The 22558-nt window shown below is 35.6% G+C and overlaps 1 protein-coding gene across 2 annotated transcripts in view; it reads right to left on the reverse strand.

The window, feature by feature from the left end:
- The window catches only part of RNF19A (ring finger protein 19A, RBR E3 ubiquitin protein ligase), a 57724-nt gene that overhangs the window by 3003 nt on the left and 32163 nt on the right, over nucleotides 1-22558 (reverse strand). For both annotated transcript variants that reach the window (XM_043601473.1, XM_043601472.1), the window contains exons 3-9: nucleotides 15529-15737; nucleotides 10515-10659; nucleotides 9356-9518; nucleotides 5441-5555; nucleotides 4749-4910; nucleotides 2092-2305; nucleotides 259-402 (exon numbers count right to left, since the gene is read on the reverse strand). In XM_043601473.1, the coding sequence (XP_043457408.1) occupies nucleotides 259-402; nucleotides 2092-2305; nucleotides 4749-4910; nucleotides 5441-5555; nucleotides 9356-9518; nucleotides 10515-10659; nucleotides 15529-15737 (1152 nt within the window). The remainder of the gene's footprint in view (nucleotides 1-258; nucleotides 403-2091; nucleotides 2306-4748; nucleotides 4911-5440; nucleotides 5556-9355; nucleotides 9519-10514; nucleotides 10660-15528; nucleotides 15738-22558) is intronic.

Below are 22558 nucleotides of genomic sequence, written 5' to 3' on the forward strand. Positions count from 1 at the left end.
ATTAATTTAAAAAATACTTTAACTTTTGGGGCACCTGGAGCGTCTGACCTCGGCTCAGGTCATGATTTCATGATCAGGTCATGGGTTTGAGCCCGTATCAGGCTTTGTGCTGACAGCTCAGAGCCTGGAGCCTGCTTTGGATTCTAGGTCTCCCTCTTTCTCTGCTCCTCCCCCACTTGTGCTCTGTCTCTCTCTCAAGAATAAACATTAAAAAATTAAAGAAAAAAATCTTTAACTTTATAACAGTTCTTTCCTTACTTGTCCAATGGGATGTAGGAATTCAGAATAGATCCTGCCATTGCTTTGGTGCTGGCATTATCACTAACTGTTCCCAAGCTGACTGTGCCAGATTCTCCACTTAGACTGTACCGTTCTTTCTGTACATCTGCTTGTACTTCCAACCTTAAAAAGCAGGGAGGAGATAAAAACTGAAATTACATATAATATCAGACTACTATAATACATATCTTCAAATAATTCCATTAAGAATCTCTAGGAATTAAGAAACTATTTTAGAAACAACTACCAGCATTTTTTTAGCCTCCTTTTATTTGATTATTTAAATTCTACTGCAGCACACTGAACAGTACCAGCCATCCAAATAAAATAGGAAAAATTAGCTGTCTGCCAAGTAAGATACTAACAGAATAACACAAAAAGGACATAAAGGATTTTAATTAAATATGCTGGCCATGTTTGAGTGTGAAACAAAATCTGAATACACTAAAAGCCATTCTACTTGACAGAACAATGAATCAAAAAATCATGAGCATCTATATATTAAAAATGATCCTATGAATTTGACCTGATTCTTTAAAAAAGACATAATAATAAACACCACTATAACTTAAGAGTTTGTATTTAAAAGCAACCTACCTGAAAATAAGATAAATACAACCAATTTGACTTTTGGGGTGCCTGGGTGGCTCAGTTAACTATCTGACTCTTGATTCTGGCTCAGGTCATGATCCCACAGTTCACGAGCTCGAGCCCCACATTGACGAGCTCTACATTAATGGTGCAGAGCCTGCTGGGGATTCTCTCTCCCTCCCTCTCTGCTCCTCCCCCACTTGCTAGCTCGCTCTCAAAATAAATAAACTAAAAAAAAAAAGATCCTGGGGCACCTGGGTAGCTCAGTTGGTTAAGCATCCGACTTCAGCTCAGGTCATCATCTCATGGTTCATGAGTTTGGGCCCCACGTCAAGCTCTCTGCTGTCAGCATGGAGCCCACTTTGGATCCTCTGTGCCCTTCTCTCTTTGCCCCTCCCCTGCTAGTTTTCACTCTCTTGCACACAAAACAAATAGATAAGCTTTAAAAACATTTTTTAAAAAGATCCTATAAAATATCTGATTCTTTAAAAATGACATAATAATATAACTTAAGAGTTGTGTTCAAAAGCAAGCTACCTAAAAACAAGATAAATATGACCAATTTATCTTTTAATTCATGTATACTTTCTTACATTAAAAAAGCTAATAAACAGAAGTAAAGAATACTGAATTAGAAAAGAAACAAAGGAAGATAAAAATGCTTTACATTTCTCCTACTTATCTGTATGGCTGTTGGTAAAAGACTTGTTGAGAATGAAATAAACATAAATACACAAAAGGATTCAGGTGGACTAGACTACCCTGGCCTCAGTTCACACACTCCCACATATCCTGATTCCTCCTGCTCCCCTAGGCCTTAACCCAATGTCTCTTTTTCTAACATCCAGCCGCTGCTGTCTTGAGAGGTAAGGTCCAGGCTTAAGTATTTCCTTTACTGTGCCTACCAAAGCAGCTCTAGCACTGATTCATAACATCAGATGTGACAAGTGCAGTGAAAAAACTGGCAGAATGCTATGCCATAGACTTGGCTTTTACCATACCATGGGTCTATACTATTATGACAGAAAATTCAAACAAGTAAAAACCTCCTGTTCACCACTAAGATTCATTTTTAATATTACCATTTTCAACTCTGACACAGCCCGGTTATATGTAATCATCATAATGATTACATAATGACATAATCATTCAAAATTCTTATTTAATGAATAATTTGTAGTTAACAGAAGGCAAAGAGAAAAGAAAGCACACTTCTCTTACCTGTTAAAACAGTTTACCATGGCACTTCCTGACAGACTCCCTGTTATACTGGCTCCAGCCAGAGCCATGGTACTGGCCGTTTCACTCAAGTTGTCTCGAATGGCTCCTATTCGATCCATGTGGCTTCCACTCGCGCTCAAACTGCCAGTCAGACCACCAACACTTCCCTCCCCTATGCTAGGGTTGTGTCTTGCTTCTGCTACTGAAGTTGTGTCTAAATGCAAATATTTCAAAGAAATTAAATAAGTGTGATTATTAGTTTTCCTCTTCTTAAATTCCTCTATGATTTCAGATAGGACGTTTTATTATAAAACATACACAGGAACAGAAAAGACATCTGGAGTCAGGAACAAGTAACTATGGAGTAAAGGGAAAGAGAAGTATCTCAGAGTTTAAAAACAGATTAAGGACTAACTCTCAGTATTAAACTGTCACCACTTTTTGCCATAATAGAACTGTATGGGAACAGACGGTCGCTACACTTGTGGTGAGCATAGTATAATGCAGAAACTTGTTGAATCACTATGTTGCACACTTGAAATTAGTGTAGTACTGTGTGTCAACTATACTCAAGAAAGAAAAAAAATAAATGAGGAATGAGAAGAAATGGGAGAAGAGAAACTGGTTTTCTTTCTTTTTTTTTTTTTTTAGGATTAAAAATACTAGGATTTTTGTATGCTAATGGAAACAAATAAATATGATGAAAGCAAGTACCTACTATGTTCTGGGTGCTAAAAATACAGTAACAAAGAAGACACATATAGCCCTCATCCTTAGGAAACCAAGTAAACAAAAAAGTTATTACAAATTGTGATAAGTGCTTTTAAGGAATCAAATTTTTCCCTTTAAGGCAAAATTGGCTTAAAATCCCACCCCTTCCCAAAAAAGTGGTCAGCACTTTTTAGAAAATCCAGATGATTTAGGAATTCTGTAAAAAATGTGACGGTTGAAAAAGTTAGCTGACTTTGGAGGCAAATATGTGAGTTTCCAACAAGGTTCCATTTAAACTACTTATTATTCTCCAGGTCAAGAAAATGGGCCAGAAGCTGATTTCTAGATATGTCCTACAGATCCAACTGTCTGTAAGCTATTATAAGATCTGATACCAGGGGAGAAAACTATTCCAGGCAGAGAGAACGGCAAGTTTAAAAGTCTACAAGTAAAGGTGTACTTGGCATCCTCAAAAACACGAAGGAGGGATGGTATAAGATAGGAGAGTGACAAGAAAGAAGTTCAGAGATGCAGCCTAGGACAGATCATGTGGAGTGGAGCTGTACAGGCCATGGTAGGGATTGTGGATTTTTCCTAGAGCACAGTTGGAAGCACTAGCAGAGTTCTGAGCACAAGAAAGACATGATCTGATTTATGTTTCACAAGTTATCACTATGGCTACACTGTGGAATAGTGAGTGGAAGATAAGATGATGGATGAGCTAAAGAAGCTATTACAATAGACCAAGAAGAGGATAGTAGCTTGGACTAATGGAATAGTGGTGGTGAGGGTAAGAAATGGTTGGATTATAGCTAAATATTGAAGGAAGCACCAGAATCTGCTGATGGATCTGATGTAGGGTAAGAAGGGAAAAGGAGGAGTCACTGTAAGTGAAGGTTTTTGGCCCAAGCAACAGCAAGAATGGAGAGGCTACTTAATGAGGTGAGGATGATGACTGAGAGAACACGTCTTAGAGTGAAGAATTTGGTTGCAGACAAGTTAACCTTGAAATTCTTGTTAGATATTCAAGTGTAGATTAAAAAGGAGAGTTAGATGTACAAATGTGAAGTTCACAGGAGAGTTCCAGCCTAGACACAAATTTATGAGTCGTCAGTCTACATATTATTTAATAGAGGAGATTATAATGCAGCGGGTGTAGATGAAGACTGAGAAGAAGTAGCCAGGAGATATGATGAGATGAGAAAAGGTTTCCCGGAAGATAAGTGAAGAAAATATTTCAAGAAGGAGGGCATGGTCTACCATGTCAGGTGTACTGGTATATTAAGATAAAACCCAAAAGGTGACCATTATATCTGGTAACATGGAGGTCACTCATGACTCTGCTTTAGTGGAGTGGTAGAGATAAAACCCTAGAGTGGAAGGGTCCAAATACATTTGGAGTGAGTTCAAGACAGAATGGGAGGTAAGAAAGTGTATATTATCTTTGTACTTCTGCCTAATTATTTCCTGAAGACAAATTTCTATAAGAAGAATTGCTGGAATATAGAACATGCACATTTTTTAAGGTTTTACTCCTACTGGTAGTCTATGAGGGCCTTTTCATTCTCTAGTTAATTCATATTTCTTTGAATAACAGTGGGTTGAAGATATTCTCTATTCACTGGCCATCTGCATTTCTTCTTTTATGAACTACCTTTCTCTTCATATCCTATCCTTACTGACTTGTAATATTTTAAGCAAAATTGAAGACTGAAAGTCTAGAACTTCTAAGACATTACATTTCCAGTGTAGGTTAGGTACCCAGAACCCTTCCACCCGTTTTCATCCATTCACCTTTCCTAGGCAGTATTTCAATGATATACTTCTGGATGAATGCTATTAAGCCTCTGGAAAAGAAGGCAATGGAAATTCTAATTTGCATGTTATCTATCCCCTAACATAAACTATTAATAAGTACATTTTCTTCCTTTGCTTAAAGGACTTACCTACAGCTGTATTAGTTCCACCAACATTTATATCATTTTCATCATCAAATTCAATCCTGACTCCTTTTCCATTGCCTGCTGAGACTCCACAACCTCCGCTTCGACAGAGAGAAATTGGAACAACACCATAGACATAGGCTAACATAATAGGAACACCAATACCTAAAGAGGAATTAAATTACTCATTAGAAGGCAAAAAATAAATCATAGAAACATGACTTTTTAGAAAGCCTTTTCAAGAGAAAATATACAGGAGAAAAGTGCTGTTGCTCTCCAACTCTTGCCCAAAGTGGATTTACCCAGCTGATAAGGGGAACAAACAAATTCAAAGCTCCGAATCTTTCAGGTGACACTCATGAGGTGAAAAAAGATGTCAACCTTTTTAAGTGCCAAGTCTTCAAACTGTATGGGGTGAGGGAGGGAATAAGCCACTAAGAATCTACCAATTATCCTAATGCTAGGCTCTTGAGTCTATAATACTTTTAACCAATACAATTACTCAAGGAGAGGTTTTCTGTAGGCTCAGTTTAAATTGTCCTTAAATACAAAAGTAATTATCGTTGGGATGAGCACTGGGTGTTGTATGGAAACCAATTTGACAGTAAATTATATTTAAAAAAAAAATACAATGCTTTCAATCCTTCCACAAAACTTAAAACTTGAGATTATTGTATTTTTAAGCATTTTCTTACCTACAGTTACTGCAGCTACAACTGGAGATACTATTACAGACAATGTTACACCACCTGTTATGGCCAAATTCCGTTTGTGCTTTGAAACGTCCTTGCCTTCGTATCGGTTGTGAATCTTGAATTAAAAATAAAAACGAGGTGAAGATTTAAAAACACATCACGTATTTAATTTAAATGAAAGTCTAGACATACATTTGATAGTAATTTAAAGCGATTTCTTTTATAATTTCATTCACTTAAGTGTCCTAATTGAAGACAAATGTTTTAATGTTCTTAAACCACATTCTTACACATAGTTTACTCCTTATTAATAATTTGCTTCAAAAAGACAGTGATTTAATAGATTTTACTTTGTGTTTACTTTTAAATAGTCTTGAGTAAATGTATAATCTTATTCAAGAATAGTTAAAATCATGTTTTGAGCAAAGAAGAAATTAAGAATATTATTTTCAACACAGTTATGAATTGGATATTTACTAATAGGATTACTCCTAAGAAATTTAGCATTTCACAGGTTTCTAAATAAACATCCCTGAATGGTAAAAGTTGGCTTCTAGGGGAGATTTCTACAACTTTTTTTTTTTAAATGTTTATTTATTTTGAGAGAGAGAGAGACAGAGAACGTGAGCCGAGGAGGGACACAGAGACAGACACAGAATCCAAAGCAGGCTCCAGGCTCTGAGGTGTCAGCACACAGCCCGATGCGGGGCTCAAACCCATGAACCGTGAGATCATGACCTGAGCCGATGTCAGACGCTTAACCGACTGAGCCAGCCAGGCAGCTCCCCCTGCCCTATTTTTTAAAAAAATTAACCTTTAACAAGCAGTACGAATAAGCAAACACCACTAAATAAGTCACTTAGATTCCTTTTTATAAAGAAAAATATTATCAAATGACTCAGAATCCTGGGGTCCCATTTATAGCTCAAAGTAAAAAAGAGAATGCTGCTGCCAGGGGACAGAAGTTAGATCTACTTAGCATCTTTGTATACAATATAAGTAGTAATAAATAGAATTTAATATCACATTGAAAGTGGCTTGGGAGATATATGAACTTCAAGAAACAGCTCAGTATCTGGGATGCCTGAGTGGCTCAGTTGGTTAAGTGTCTGACCTCAGCTCAGGTCATGATCTCACAGTTTGTGAGTTCAAGCCCCATGTGGGGTTCTGAGCTGACAGCTCAGAGCCTGGAGCCTGCTTCCGATTCTGTGTCTCCCTCTCTCTGCCCCTCCCCTGCTCATGCTCTGTGTGTGTCTCTCTCAAAAACGAATAAACATTAAAAAACAAAACAAAAAACAGCTCAGTATCTTTGGTCTCGTGATTTGCAAGGGCTAAAGCTAGTAAGTACATTTCTCCTGTTTCAATAGAGATTCACAACAGCCTTCAAAAGTGTGCAAGTAGTCTCTAACATAAGATACTTGACTCATGAACAATATTACAAGTGAGGTTTAATAAGATTATTATTATTATATGGTTATTTTGAAGGCTATGAAGTACAATGAGTCTTGTGAAATATATTAAACAGTGAGAAAGCTGGGGTGGGGAGGTGGGAGAAGCATGCGTGGGACAAGAAATGTTCCTATTTCCTAGTCAGAATCTTGTTTCCCAGCACTGACTATATGTTCCTATGGAATGGGCCTCTATAACTGCCTCAACAGTCCCTGCAGGTAGAGATGGCAGCCCCTCCCAAAGGTATCTTTCATTACCCTTCAGTACTGCAGCTAATTCTTGCTCCTCTCCCAACTACCATTCCTGAAAAACAGCACTGAAGCAGAATAAAGCCAAAACTAAAAACTGACAGAGTAAACAGGAACCCTCCAGAAAACTTTTCATCCTTAAGCACTAATGTTTAATTACAGTGATCATATCATACTACTTCTGGTTCAACTTAATTTTTTCTATTTTACTATTTTGTGCCACATTTTCTATTTGTTATTGCAAATAAAGACTAAACTTTTAGGTACTTTATCAACTTAATAGGTTTGCCTGGGCTGATTTGTATCCCCAAATACCGCAGAGAAAATTGTTTCAATGGAAAACTAATTCATCAACTTGTAGATGTCTGAAAAAAGGAGACTGGTAACTGCACCTAAGACTTGAACAATGAGGTAAATAATCCCTCCTCTATAAATTATTTGTAAGTGTGTGCAGTACAACAGTCTCTATTTACCTTCTACTTCTATTTCTAAGTATCTGAATAAACAGTTTTGTTTTTAGCAAAGGCTTGCTTTGGATAATTACATGAAAAATTATTATAATCAGCTATTATGTATGGGACACTTTAAACAAGCTTAGTTACTTAAAACCTTCCATAATAAACATTTGGCTCATAAGTATCTATGTTTATCCTTGGTCCCAAAGCTAATTTTTTAAAAAAATAGTATGTATTGTTATTTTTCTGATTATAAAAGTAATATATGTTGAATATTTAAAAATGTGCCTGTTATATGGAAAAGGATCAGCTTTGTCTTGAGTTTGGCCCCAAAAGTCTTAACTGGAATTTAATGAAACAATTCAAAGGGAAACAGATTCTGACTCAACATAACAATTACAGATAACAGGCAACAGAATGGGCTGCTTCAGGAGTTGGTGTTTCCCCCATTACTGAAGTGCCCAAATGGCTAGAGGAATTTATCAGGATTCTTACATAAAGAATGTATCTGGGGGCGCCTGGGTGGCGCAGTTGGTTAAGCGGCCAACTTCAGCCAGGTCACGATCTCGTGGTCCGTGAGTTCGAGCCCCGCGTCAGAGCCTGGAGCCTGTTTCCAATTCTGTGTCTCCCTCTCTCTCTGCCCCTCCCCCATTCATGCTCTGTCTCTCTCTGTCCCAAAAATAAATAAACGTTGAAAAAAAAAATTTTTTTTTTAAATAAATAAATAAAAATAAAAAAGAATGTATCTGTGTTTACATCCTAGCTCTGCTTCCGTTTGTGTAACTCAAACTTTCCTAAACCTCAATATTCTAACACATAAATTTCTGTGAGTTTAAAAGGAGTCAAAGTACGTAAAACACCCAGCACACAGTAAGGGCTATATGCCTCTGCTCTATTCTGCAATTAGATACCTTCTATAGTTACTTCTCAATTCTGATTTTCTATTAGCCACTAAGTGACTTCTTAGCCACTTCACAAATTATCCCTTTAACTTTTCAAAAAAGAATTATTGAATAGCTAATGAAATATAATTCATCATTCACAGGCCACTCACTGGTAATTATTGGTGTTTGGACCTTCAAAAGATTCTAATAATCTACAAAACAGCATATTTAGTAATAGCAGTAATCTAAGAAAATAAAAGCTTTGAACTAAAGTTCAAAATAATTCAGGAACTGGCTAATTATTCTTTGCCTTGAGGGCATGTGTTTTTTAGCCATTAACTTTTTCTAGACCTGACTTTACAAGGATATACATCCATGCAAAAAATATCAGGTGTGTCCTTCAATACTTTACACTTAAAGTTAGAAAGGTTTACAATACAAATGTACTCAACTTTTCAGATTCAGGTAATTTCAAAGCAAGTCTACTTTTTAAAAAAAAATTTTTAATCTTCATTTATTTTAGAGAGAGAGAGATAGACAGAGTGTGAGCAAAGGAGGAACAGAGAGGGAGACACAGAATCCAAAGCAGGGTCCAGGCTCTGGCTCGAACTCATGAACTGCAAGTTCACGACCTAGCTGAAGTCAGATGTTCAACTGACTGAGCCGCCCAGGTGCCCCAAAGCAAGTCTACTTTCTATGCATTCGTATGAGTTTGCTGAATGCTGAAAATTTATTATTTTATGAAAAATAAAGTAGTTTTATACTGAAAATACTAAAAATGATCTTTCAAAACAAATAAAAGGCAAAACAAAAATCATCAACCTTAATCCTAAAGATTTAGAATAAGATATTAAACTAATAAGGAATCAAGCATTTTACCTTACGGCCCACATAGACAGGAATGCCAATAATCATTGCAGGGATAGCAATGCCAGCTATTAAAGCAATTCCTACAGGAGCACCAACAAGTGTCCCCAGCTGCCACAATATCTTCTTCTTTCGGCTCCAGGGTTTCTTCCCCCAAAAAGTACAACCTGATGGACTAATGAAAAAAATTATAACTGTAACCACTGTAAAACATAATAATGACTACAGTACATTAAAGAAATGACTCTAAAAGAATTTTCATACTTAGGAATGAGGTTTTTTTCCCTTTCTTTGAATTCTAGGTTCATTAAAAGCCAAAAAAAAAAAAAATCAGTGTTAAGAATCACCATAAATTATTTTAAAAGGATACTGATAGGGGCACCTGAGTGGCTCAGTCGGTTAAGCGTCAGACTTTGGCTCAGATCATGATCTCACGGTTCTGTGCTGACAGCTCGGAGCCTGGAGCCTGCTTCAGATTCTGTCTCCCCACTCTCTGCCCCTACCCTGCTCACACTCTGTGTCTCTCTCTAGCTCTCAAAAATAAACATTAAAAAAATTTTTTTTTTTAAAGAATACTGATAACTAGAATTCAGGTTAAATATTTATCCCTAGTTCTCCATTAGCCGGAAAATGTTAGTTTTTGAAGAGTAAATTAATGCAAACATGCTTATTTCTATCCCTGTTTTAGGCATACAATTATCTGATTATATTAAGCTCACTTTGTGGAATAAATGAGGAAATTTATATATGAGAAAATTAAGTGGAATTATTTATGACCTAGCATAATTACATGGGGGTATAAAATACTAGCTTTCTAGTTAAAAAAAAAAAAAAAAACAAACACAAAAAAAGAAGAAATCTAGGTTTCCTATTTTTGACTAATCCCAAATGACAAGCACAATAATTTGGTTCCATTTAAATTTATGTAACTGAAATAAAACACATCCCTCTAAGAATCTTATAAGCACCAAGTTTAAAAATGCTTAGGATAATACAGTTTCAAATTCTTTTACAATATAAAATTATATTTAGATATAAATAGCTCCTTTTCCCTTCCCACCCAAGTACTAACCAGGCCTGATCCTGCTTAGCTTCCCATATCAGACATGATTGGGCGTATTCAGGATGGTATGGCCACAGACTAAATAGCTAGCTCCTACTATAAACTTACCTTAAATAATGTAAATCTGAGATTTCTTTCATACATAACCAACAAAACTCACAACCACAGACAGCACATGTCATGTGATTACAGCTCCCATCATTCATCTTTATTATATAAGCAGCACATCGTGGACATGGCTTTATATCATCAGCTATCAGGAAAACAGAGAGACCTGTTTGTTTAGTACATAAAACTGGTCTAAAAATAACAATTTTAGTAGATAATCAATTGCAGCAATGCCAAAAAAATCTTAACATATCAGATTGTTAACTGAAGAAAGGAACATACTTTATATTAAATTTTCAAATTGTAAACATTTTCAAACACAGAACAATGAGAACAAACAGTGACAAAATAATAAAAAGAGAAAGGAGAACCAAGGACAGCCCTGGGCAAACTGCAAACTACATAAAGTTTGTCTTTGTTCCTACCTCATAGCTGTCTTCTCTGAGTGGCACTTGATATTCTGAAACTTTTCTAACCATCTCTACTTTATTAAAATGTAGATATTCTTTACACTACAGAATAGTTATCTTTGTCCTTTTTTTTATTCATTTATTCAAATGCTGTTTCTGGATAATGCACAGTAATATGGTTACAATGCACACAGGTGCTAAGTTAAAATCAAATGGTACATAACTTTTGGAATCACTAACATAGAATACAAGTTATCTCAAATTACACAATTATTTTGAACTTTGGCATCTAAGAGCAACCAGTAAATTATTTTCTATTATTAGTAGTGAGGTATATTTTCTAACTATACACAGTTAAGAAAAGATATGCATGGTACTAGCCATTGAATTCAAGTATTTGTTACATTTTCTTACATGATAAGCATTAAACTATATTCTAGTTTCCTTTCTAAAAGTTTTATGGTCATATTTTACAGTGAATTCAGCTTTCCTTACTGCTTCTTTAAGAGCCAAAGCTGGTTTTTAACTTAAGAACTCATCAATGCTCACAATTAGTATTTTAACAATTCAAACAATTTTGAGCAAACTGGTAACTCTATGCAGCCAGATCAAGAATATAAAAATTAAAAATATCCGTAAGTCATGATTTCAATGATCCAAAGGACATAAAGTCTGCATTAAAATATTTTTAACACTGGAGCATAAATTTTAAAAAGCTAGCTTTTATAGGTGATATAATGTCTAGTACATCAAATTAAAGAAATACTAATACTATCTGCTTAACTGGCATATTAATTGATAAACTTCCTCATTCCAGAGTATACTCAAGTAGTAAATATCTCAATTAGAGGTGGGAGTAAAGACACTCGACTTTGGCTCTAATACATTCAGAACAAAATGAAAGGGGACATCCTCATTCATTCTTATGTTCTAAAAACACAAAACAGCCTTTTAATACGCTTAGATTACATGTTAGAGAATGAACACCATAAGGGATTTTTTGTGAGGTCTCCTTATAGATGTGCATGTTTTCACTGTGTACTTATCTACAAAAGGCTGTTTTGTCTTTGTCTCTTTTCTTAAAACAAATTAGAAAAAAATTCACTGTGTACATATTTTTCTCTCAAAATGCAAAAATCCTAAATAGAGCTATTTTACTGATTAGATGGTCAACTGATGCCCCATTCCCTGAGCATCAATTAAACCACAGCTGCTTTATGTTAGAAGTTTCCTGTTTGTATTTAAGGTGGGTTTGACAAAGTTTTGTGTTTTTTTTTTTAAATCATATTTCTATTTGCTGTTAAAATATGGGCTGGCCTACTGTCATATTAAGAAAAAAAATAACAGGTTACAAAACACTATACAATTTGTCAAATTTGTCAAATCTCAAAATTTGTTTAAAAATGTTCCCACCCCCCACCATAGTACCTGTAAGGACTTACAACAAAATGTTAACAGTGGTTATCTCTTGGGGTGGTAGCATTAGGGAATAGTACACAGGGGACAGTAGTAGATAGGGGAGTGGAAAACCAATTAAATGTATTTTTTTTTTTTTATAAATTTTTTTTTTTCAACGTTTATTTATTTTTGGGACAGAGAGAGACAGAGCATAAACGGGGGAGGGGCAGAGAGAGAGGGAGACACAGAATCGGAAACAGGCTCCAGGCTCTGAGCCATCAGCCCAGAGCCTGACGCGGGGCTCGAACTCACGGACCGCGAGATCGTGACCTGGCTGAAGTCGGACGCTCAACCGACTGCGCCACCCAGGCGCCCCCAATTAAATGTATTTTTAATAAAGGGGGAAAATACAGTAACAAAAGTGAAAAATATAGTTATTTAAAATGTGAACTCCAAGTGCATAAACTCCCTAGTAGCTATAAGGAAGTGTCTCATGTAGATGCAATACTGTCACAGTTTAAAGACAAATATAATCACAATACAGCACTCTTACGTATCTTCAACTCACTCATAAGGAACAGTCAACTGATTATTATCGTTATGTCAAGCAATCTTTAAAAGTACAGCCAATTTTTCAAAGAATCATGATAATGGGAGACAAAAAATACCAAGATATCTGGAATAATGGGAATTAATAAAACCATTTCAGATGGTAGTTTCCTTCCCTCTTCCCCCCGCCAGTCAATGAGCAGCCAAGTTCAAGTTTATAGATTATATCAAAAGAAACTATCACATAAACATTTGTCCTGAGAGTTCTGATTTTTAGAGCACTGAAAGTAAAAAGGCATGTACTTAAATTTTCAGAATTATAAGATTTTTGAAATGTGGAAAAATTCCAAATGAACTTTTTAAAATAATCACCTTGGGAGGCTATATTTATTCCAACAATGCTACTATTTGGCTCAAATCATTTGGGAAGTTTTTCTTTCATAATTACTTTCAAAGCAACTTAATATAAAGAAAATCACTCTCGAGAGCACCTGGGTGGTTCAGTCGGTTATGCAACCAATTCTTGATTTTGACTCCGGTCATGTGTCTCATGGCTTGTGACTTCGTGACCCACATTGGGCTCTGCACTAACAGTGCACAGCCTGCTTGAGATTCTCTCTCTCCCTTGAGAGATCCCTGCTTGAAATTCTCTCTGCCCCTCCCTCCCTTGCACTACCTCTCTCTCAAAATAAATAAACTTCAAAAAAAAAAATTATTCCCATGATCAGACAGTCACATTTTACTTTGGATATATCCCAAACTGGTGATTCAACTTGGTATGATATTCTAGTGGTTAAACTTAGCTCCAAAGGAACTTCTGGTCATTTCCAAAAATCGAACTGACATTAAGAAGATAGTTTAAGTGGCTGTATTAGTATCTAAAGGTTATGACCAATAAGGTGTTCCAGGGTAGCACTGCTGAAAAAAAAACAACATAAAATCCCCCATGGTGAATACTGTAAGATCAACATTTATTTGGATGACTAAATCATGATGTTTATTTTAAAATCAATAACAAATGCAAATCTCTAGCAGGTGACTGGTTTCTCTAGTTTCTCCACCTCTAACAGCCAGAGCACCTACTATGTGTCAGGAAATGTTTCAACCTTATAGACATAAGTATTATTAATATCTTCATTTTATAGCTGAGACAACTTGCTCAGGGTTGCACAGAGAATTAGCAGAGAAGCTACAATTCATATCCAGAGACACTGATTCCAGGGTCAAGTCTGTGACTCAGTATGTCATGTGTCCTATAACCAATAAACACCCATCCCTACATTTAAAAAAGAGGAATATCATTTCCAAGTGGACCATTCAATGGCTACAGCGGACTCTACAGGGTACAGTTTACATATATCAGGTCCTCTCTGAATTGCTTCTGGACCCACACCTACAATTCATTATTAATACCTTTGAGTTCCACCCCAAATCTTCAGGAGAGTAAGCAGAAACAAGTCAATCAGCAAACAAGCATGAAAATCTGTGTACATTATATAAAATATTAAATGTTGACTTTCAAGTTTATATCATTTTAAATGTTTAATTTAAAATTCAACTTTAACTACTGAATAAGACTTTTCTCTGATAGCATTAAGTATATGACTATCTCAATAATACACTGCTGGTAGGAATGTAAATCATTTTCTTGACAAATTTCTGTACTTTCCAAGTTTTTCCATTTTATAATTAGTGAGAAAAGTATTTTTCTAAAAAAAACTATTTTTCTAAAAGTATTTTTCCTAAAAATCCCAATAAACAATGAAATTTTGTAAATGGGAAATACTAATTTTTGGAATTTTTACTCAAAGAACATTAAGAGATTCAGAAAAATTTTTTAGGGGCGCCTGGGTGGCTCAGTCCATTAAGCATCCAACTTCAGCTCAGGTAAATGATCTCATGGTTCGTGAGTTCGAGCCCCGCTCAAAACGTCAGGCTCTGTGCTGACAGCTCAGAGTGTGGAGCCTGCTTTGGATTCTGTGTCTCCCTCTCTCTCTGCCCCTCCCTCACTCATGCTCTCTCTCCCTCAAAAATAAACATTAAAAAAAATGTTTTTTTTAAATTTTTGAGATTTAGAAGATGCATACATTGTTCGTGTACATATCCCCAGGTAATTTTTAAATTCTTAGCCGAAGACACAAAATTCTTAGTGTCCTCCCCACTAAGGTATGATTTGAATCCTTGATCACAAAATTAGAAGAGACATCTGTAAATAAAAGATGTAGTATTTCACAAAACATGTAAATGAAAGAATTCAAAAAATAAATACCATTTTAAACCTGTAACTTTGTGATATTTACACAATTAGAAATAATCTAAAGGTAATATATTCAAACTTAATATTTTATTAAAAATCTTTGCTAAGCTTTGCATAATACACCTTTATAAATTACAATTTCAGACATCCTTAGCTATCAGTTATGCAAATCATCACGGCACTTCACTTTTTTACAATAAAATCTTTCCAACCTCAGTACCATTTTCTTCCACAGCAAAGATTGAGTGCTTCTGAGACAGAAATGCCAACACATTAAACACTTTCAAAAACTGAAGGGAGAAAAGGTAATAACAGGAACTGAATGCTGCAGTTTTTATTAAGATAACTATAGTGCTCTGTATGTGTCAAGTATCTTATTAGAAAAGTTAGACATAAGTACCTGCTGCTCCAGATTCTTGACTATAACTAATGGATGAAGAACGTATAGTTCTCAGACGTAAACTCTGGGCTCTCTCTTGCCGAGCAGCATCACAGGTCTGATTGGGGTGCCAAATTTGTTTACAGTGGTAGCAAAACTCTGTTCCACAGCCTTCTCGCCCACAAGTTAATTTTGGACAGCTAGCACATCCAAATGCTATCACAGCGTATCTTCAAAGAAGAATAAAAACGATTTAAAATGTGACATAAAAGAAGAAATATTAAGTAAAACAATTAGCCAACTTCAGTGCTATTCCTGTTTTCTATTTATGCATGACCAAATAGTCATAAACTCTATCTCATCAATATAAAAGGGGGGGAAAGTGAACAATTCATAAATGAAGACATACAAATGGTTCAAAACATTTTTAAAGTTCCATTGTTAACTAAGATGGCAAACTATATAGTTAACTTAATCCCAATTTTATAAAAATTCTATTAAATTAGTATAATATGCACACAGAAAACACTAGAAGGAAATACACCAAAAATCTTGACAGCCATTTTGCTGGTATTAGAGTTCTAATTTTCTGTTTTATATATTTATACATTTCTGACTTAAAAATTTTTTTTAATGTTTATTTATTTTTACGCAGGGGAGGGGCAGAGAGAGAGGGAGACACAGAATCCAAAGCAGGCTTCACACTCTGAGCTGTCAGCACAGAGCCCCATGTGGGGCTCAAACTCACGACTTGTGACATCATGACCTGAGCTAAAGTTGGACACTTAACCGACTAAGCCCTATAGGCACCCCTATACATTTCTGATTTTTATAATTACTTGTTACTTTGAAAATCAGAAAAACAAAAATATAACCTATTTAAAATATGACTGTGAATGAGCTATACCTATAAGTGAATGGCAAACTGCCAATTCATAAGTTTTGTGATTATCTAGTATTTATGCATAAATTCTCATATTAATGTTTCTAAGGCACATGCTGAAAGTGCTCTTTGGTGCCGATGTCCTACCAAAAAGTACATAAACTTGAATTCTCAAGCAAAACAAATTTTTTTCCACTTAAGATAAAAGACTGAGAATAGTAGATTCATGACTTGCCCCAATACCTATTCTCTAAGTTAATATTTTTGTCACTTTCATGTTTATTTTTGAGAGAGAGAGACGGACAGAGTGAGCGCGCACGTGAGCAGGGGAGGGCTGAGAAGGAGATATAGAATCTAAAGCAGGCTCCAGGCTCTGAACTGTCAGCACAGGGCCTGACATGAGCTTGAACCCATGAGCCGTGAGATCATGACCTGAGCCGAAGTCAGATGCTTAACCGACTGAGCACCCCCCGATATTTTTGGCACTTTAATAATTTCTTATTTAAAATAAATTCTGGGCACTCTTGGACATTTATCCCAGAAAAATGAAAACTTATGTTCAAACAAGTACACAAATGTCTATAGCAGCTTTATTTGTAACAGCCAAAAACCAGAAACAGTTTAGATGTCATTCTTCAACAGGTCAATCAATGGTTAAACAAACTGGGGTGCATATATACCATGGACTGCTACTGGAGAACAAAAAGAAACTACTGATACACTTAACAACTCTCATAAATCTCTGGGGAATTATGCTGAATGAAAAAAGTCCCTCTCAAAGTTATATATACTGTATGATTCCATTTATACATTTCTGAAATGACAAAGTTTTAGAAATGGAAAACTGACTAGAGGTGGCCACAGGTTAAGGGATGGGGTAGAGGAGCCAACAGGGTGTGATACAGGTGGATGTGTTTATAAAAGAACAACAGGTATATGACTAAATATACATACACACACCAGTAAGTACAAGTAAAACGGGGGGGAATTTAAGATTGGTAGATTATATCAATGCCAATATCCTGGTTGTGATGTTGTCTTATAACTTTGTAAAATGGTACCACTGGGGCAAACTGTGAAGGATACACAGGATTTCTCTATTATTTCTTATAATTACACATGAATCTATAATTATCTCAATAAAAGTTTACAATAAAAAATGTTTAGGGGATTCTGGTTCTCTTTGAAAGAGACACAAACAAATCTTATTTATATATAAGAAGCTTTTGGGGCGCCTGGGTGGTTCAGTCGGTTGGGCGTCCGACTTCGGCTCAGGTCATGATCTCGCGGTCCGTGGGTTCGAGCCCCGCATCGGGCTCTGTGCTGACAGCTCAGAGCCCGGAGCCTGTTTCAGATTCTGTGTCTCCTTCTTTCTCTGACCCTCCCCTGTTCATGCTCTCTGTCTCAAAAATAAATAAATGTTAAAAAAAATTAAAAAAAAAATAAGAAGCTTTGTAAATATCAAACATTTCCTTTTGCCTGGAAACTTAGGGGAGTTTCCAGGGTTCCTTTTGTTATTGGCAGTAAAATTTAAACAGTAACTGTCACTGAGATTTTTATTAAATTTCAAAATAGTCTACAAAATTGTAAAGTTTTAATAGTCAAGAAGTTCCTCCACTTTTGGACCCTTTGCTTCCTTAATATCTTATATCTTACCCTTTAAACTTAAATTTTACAACTTAAATTCCATTTTATTTTTGATAGACCAATTCTGCAATAACCACTATCTATCATAAATATGTCCAAGCATGACTAACTCAAAGGTAATTTATGTATCAGCGTCAGGTAATTTAGCAAAGTTTAATTTCCTGAGGGCTTATTCATTGCATTCTCAATAAAAAGAAAAAAGTCCTCAAAGACTCTACACTTTCTCTTCTACAAATTATAACCCTAAGCAGTCTTTAAGGTAGTAATTTCACTGAAAAGGAAATGACCTTCTCTTCTAAAACTCTTTTCTAACCTAGCTTTTCTTGAAGGAAGGAAGAAAAGGGACACAGGGAAATCTCTGTGTGTATGCAGGGGACAATGATGCTAAGACTGACTGTTTTTTAAGGCCAGTCACAATTATAAAGGCAGAAGAAAAATTTAGGTTACCTGGTCCAAATTCCACTTCTACCCCCTATTACTGAATAGTTTCATGTAAATTACATCATCTCCCTACAACTAAGTTTTCCCAAAAATATAACAGGGACTCAAGAAGTTTGGCTTAGGCTCAGTAGTCACCCAAAATCAACTTCAGCTTTAGCCTTGATCTTTAGAATGCCAAATAAGCAATTCACCATTTCAGTGATATTTCTAGTATCTCTGCACCTGTGTTTGATTAATGACCATGTGATCATACAAGTTACTATCCTTTCTACAGCAATATAAATAATGTATGTCATTTTGGATTATTAGTATCTGAATATTCATTGTAAAATAACCATTAGTAGGCATTCTAGACAGAATAAAAATCTTATGGCTTTATATGGTGAAATTTTACTGGACAACTTAAGTATAAATGTACATAATGTTGGAAAAATAAAATGCAATAATTATTAGTGATGACTGTGAAAGCCAAATTTAAATACAAACTAAAGAACTTTCAAACAATTAAATAGGGAAACAGATTTACAGTTAATATGAACATTGAGAGTGCTATAACAGAATTTAGGAAGAATATAGCCTTTTTGAGTAAATAAGTATTTATAAAAAATATATGAGGTAGATGAACAGAAATTAGGTTATATCAGGGCGCCTGGGTGGCTCACTCGGTTAAGCATCTGACTCTTGATTTCAGCATAGGTCATTATCTCACAGTTGTGGGATCAAGCCTGGTGTTGGACTCCACACTGAACATACAGCCTGCTTAAGATTCACTCTCCTTCTCTCTCCTTCTGCCCCTCTCCCCTGCTTGCACTCTAAAATAAATAAAATTAAATTTAAAAAAGAAATTAGGTTATATCGTAATTCTAACCTCGGTTGAAAGTTGTTCAGTATACTACTATATCACTAAATAAACCTTTAAGAGTTGACATACTTTTTAATGATTTAAGCTATGAATCTTTTAAGAAAAAGTCCTTATTAGAGAATTCTTCACATTTTGACAAGAAGAATGAAAAACAGAATGTCAACTTTGCCATTTTAAAATTTCATGACAAGATGCAGTGTATGGGTGGCTCAGCCAGTTAAGCAACCAACTTTGGCTCAGCTGGTGAATCTCACGGTTCATGAGTTCGAGCCCCACATCAGGCTTTCTGCTGTCAGCACAGAGCCTGCTTCGGATCCTTTGTCCCCTACCCTGTCCTCTCTGCCCTTCCCCTAATTTCACATGTGCTGTCTCTCAAAAATAAACATTTAAAAAACAAAGTAAAATAAAATTTCATGACATGAGAATTTCCAAAATCCGATACAATATCCATGAAAACACAAAAGGGTATGGCAAGAAAACTGAGATCTCAAAATGCATTTTATTCTCAATAATCAAACTTCAAACAGCTTCATAAATTGCTTTAAGATGAAAATTCCTTACAGTTTTGAGTCTAAAGACTTAACCTTGTTGAAAATAACTGCTTATAAGTATTGAATATCTCTACTTAGAATTTTTTAAATATGCAGTATAATTATCAGGAGCAAACTAAACAGCTGACATGTAGACTAGTATCCTACAGTATGATGTCAAACACTTAACATTTGATTATTTTTTAAATTATTTTTTTAAATAAAATTTTATATTGGGGCACTTGGGTGGCTCAGTTAGCTGAACATCCGACTCTGGTCATGATCCCACAGCTCGTGAGTTCAAGGCCCGAGTTGGGCTCTGTGCTGACAGCGCAGAGCCTGGAACCTGCTTCAGATTCTGTCTCCCTCTCTCTCTGCCCCTCTCCCATTCGTGCCATGTCTCTCTCAAAAATAAATAAACATTAAAAAAAAATTTTTAGGGACACCTGGGTGGCTCAGTCGGTTGAGTGCCTGACTTAGGCTCAGGCCATGATCTCACAGTTCATGGGTTCAAGCCTGCATCAGGCTCTGTGCTGACAGCCCAGAGCCTGGAGCCTGCTTCGGATTCTGTGTCTCCCTCCCTCTCTGCTTCTCTCCTGCTTACGTGCTCGCGCGCTCTCTCTCTCTCTCTCGAAAATAAAATAAACATTACAAAAATTTTTTTAATTTTTAAATATAAAATTTTATATTTACTTTTGTATCCTCTAAGCTCATCACACCATAATTAGTGATATTTGACTTTTGCCTTGGAGCAATATTAATTTGACATCTGGTCATTTGGCATTTGTTGAAAATGTAGGTTAGATGCATCTCAAAAATTAGGATATAATACTAAAAAGAGTTGTGATACATAAATAAAACCATGTGTGTGGTTATACAGGGAGAGCGAGAGAGAGAGGAGAGAAAGAGGTGGGGAGAAAGGAGGGAGATAGGGGGAAAGAATATGTTCATAGCACGTATGTACTCAAATATTAGAGATAAAGTAATAAGAAAAAGTATATCAAACTTGTTTTATGCTACTTCTCAGTATATTTTTTTAAAGGAAAAGCTAAGAAATCCAATTCCAGAACTAAACATTCACGTCCCATTCAATCTGTTCAAATCACAAAGAAAAATAAGTTTATTTTTCCTAATTCTGTTTTCATGAATGTATATTTTGATTAAAAGTTAAGGCAGTCTACCAGTTTTTTTCTTATGTTAACAGTTATTGAGTACTTACTATATAAGTGTTCGTGTTCATACATATTCAGTCCTAATAATAACTTTGTTAGGCACATTCTATAATGCAGCAAGAATTAAATGTACCTAGCATTCACACGTTTTTGAAAGCAAAATGTTAGGCCTTTTGAAGATGATTTTCATTGTGTGGGAGCTGAACTTTTTTTCCATTGGAAAACAGCTCTCAAATTATAATGGAAGCCAATGGTAAAACTAAATATAAAATGCTTCCTTTAAAGAAAAATTTCAGGAGTCTCTCTGCTCTGATGCATTAAGTGTTATGTGGGAAAAGAACACCCTCAGATGTCAGAGACAAGTGAATAATACTAGTTAACTAAACATCTTTGGCTTGAACAGTATTCACATCTTGGTTTAAAAGATACTCCATTTCCTTCTACAATCCATTATTTAACTCAAGTCTTACTTTCCATCTCTATTCTTTCTACTTAAAATGTTTTTAAGTTTATTCACCCATTTTGAGAGAGCAAGAGAGAGCAAGCATGCAAGCAGGGGAAAGGGGGAGAGGGGCAGAGAGAGAGAGAGAGAGAGAGAGAGAATGAATATCCCAAGCAGGATCTGCACTGTGAGTGCAGAGCCAGATGTGGAACTTGAACTCACAAACCCAGGGGATCATGACGAGCTGAAATCAAGAGTTGGACGCTTTACTGAATGAGCCACCCAGGCACCCCCCTACTTAAAATGTTTAAGCCTCCCTATTTAGCAGGAGTGAAGGGATAGGAAGAAACGGGAAAGGTGCAAAGGGATTCAAACAGGGCAGTCTTTCCAGAAATATTTTCTGTTCACTGAATTGCTAACAGGAGGTCTATACTAACAAGTACTCAATGGTCAAGTTAGGAAAATGCTAAGCAGAATTACTTTTTCATTTTTTTTCTTTGTTAATCCTAGGATTTTCTAAAAAAATTTTTTTAACATATCAATGATCAGTAGACAGTGATTTCCAGAATTTATTTCACCATGATGTCTATTTCCTGGTAGAGTTTCGCACTACTAGAGTTCTACAAATTACACTAATGATCACACTTAGGAAGTAGGGATACCAGCTAGGATAGTATAGTCTGTCTACAGCAAATTCCTCATAAAGGAACAAGTAAAAAGAACAACAGATATATTTCACATGAAATGTAATCCTAAGAAAGATATAATAGTCCCCAATAAAAATATTAAAAAATGAGAAAAAAGAAGAACGATTATCTAGGAATCAAAGATACATTTTTTGCCCCAAAAGTAAATTTTAACACAACCTTTAGAGAACAAAGAAAACATAATCACAAATACCCAAACTATTTGATCCAGATAAGGGGAAAAGTAAAATTTTGTATCAAAATCAACAGGCTCATGTTTCCACTTGCTAAAAGTTACTATTATTTTATGGAAAAGGAGTAACTTGCTTAATATATTTGGGAGAGTGTTTAGGTAATGTGAGGCTCATCTCCTGGTTCCCTCTTTCAG

This window comes from Prionailurus bengalensis, chromosome F2, assembly GCF_016509475.1.
Source record: "Prionailurus bengalensis isolate Pbe53 chromosome F2, Fcat_Pben_1.1_paternal_pri, whole genome shotgun sequence".
Classification (NCBI taxonomy): Eukaryota; Metazoa; Chordata; class Mammalia; order Carnivora; family Felidae; genus Prionailurus; species Prionailurus bengalensis.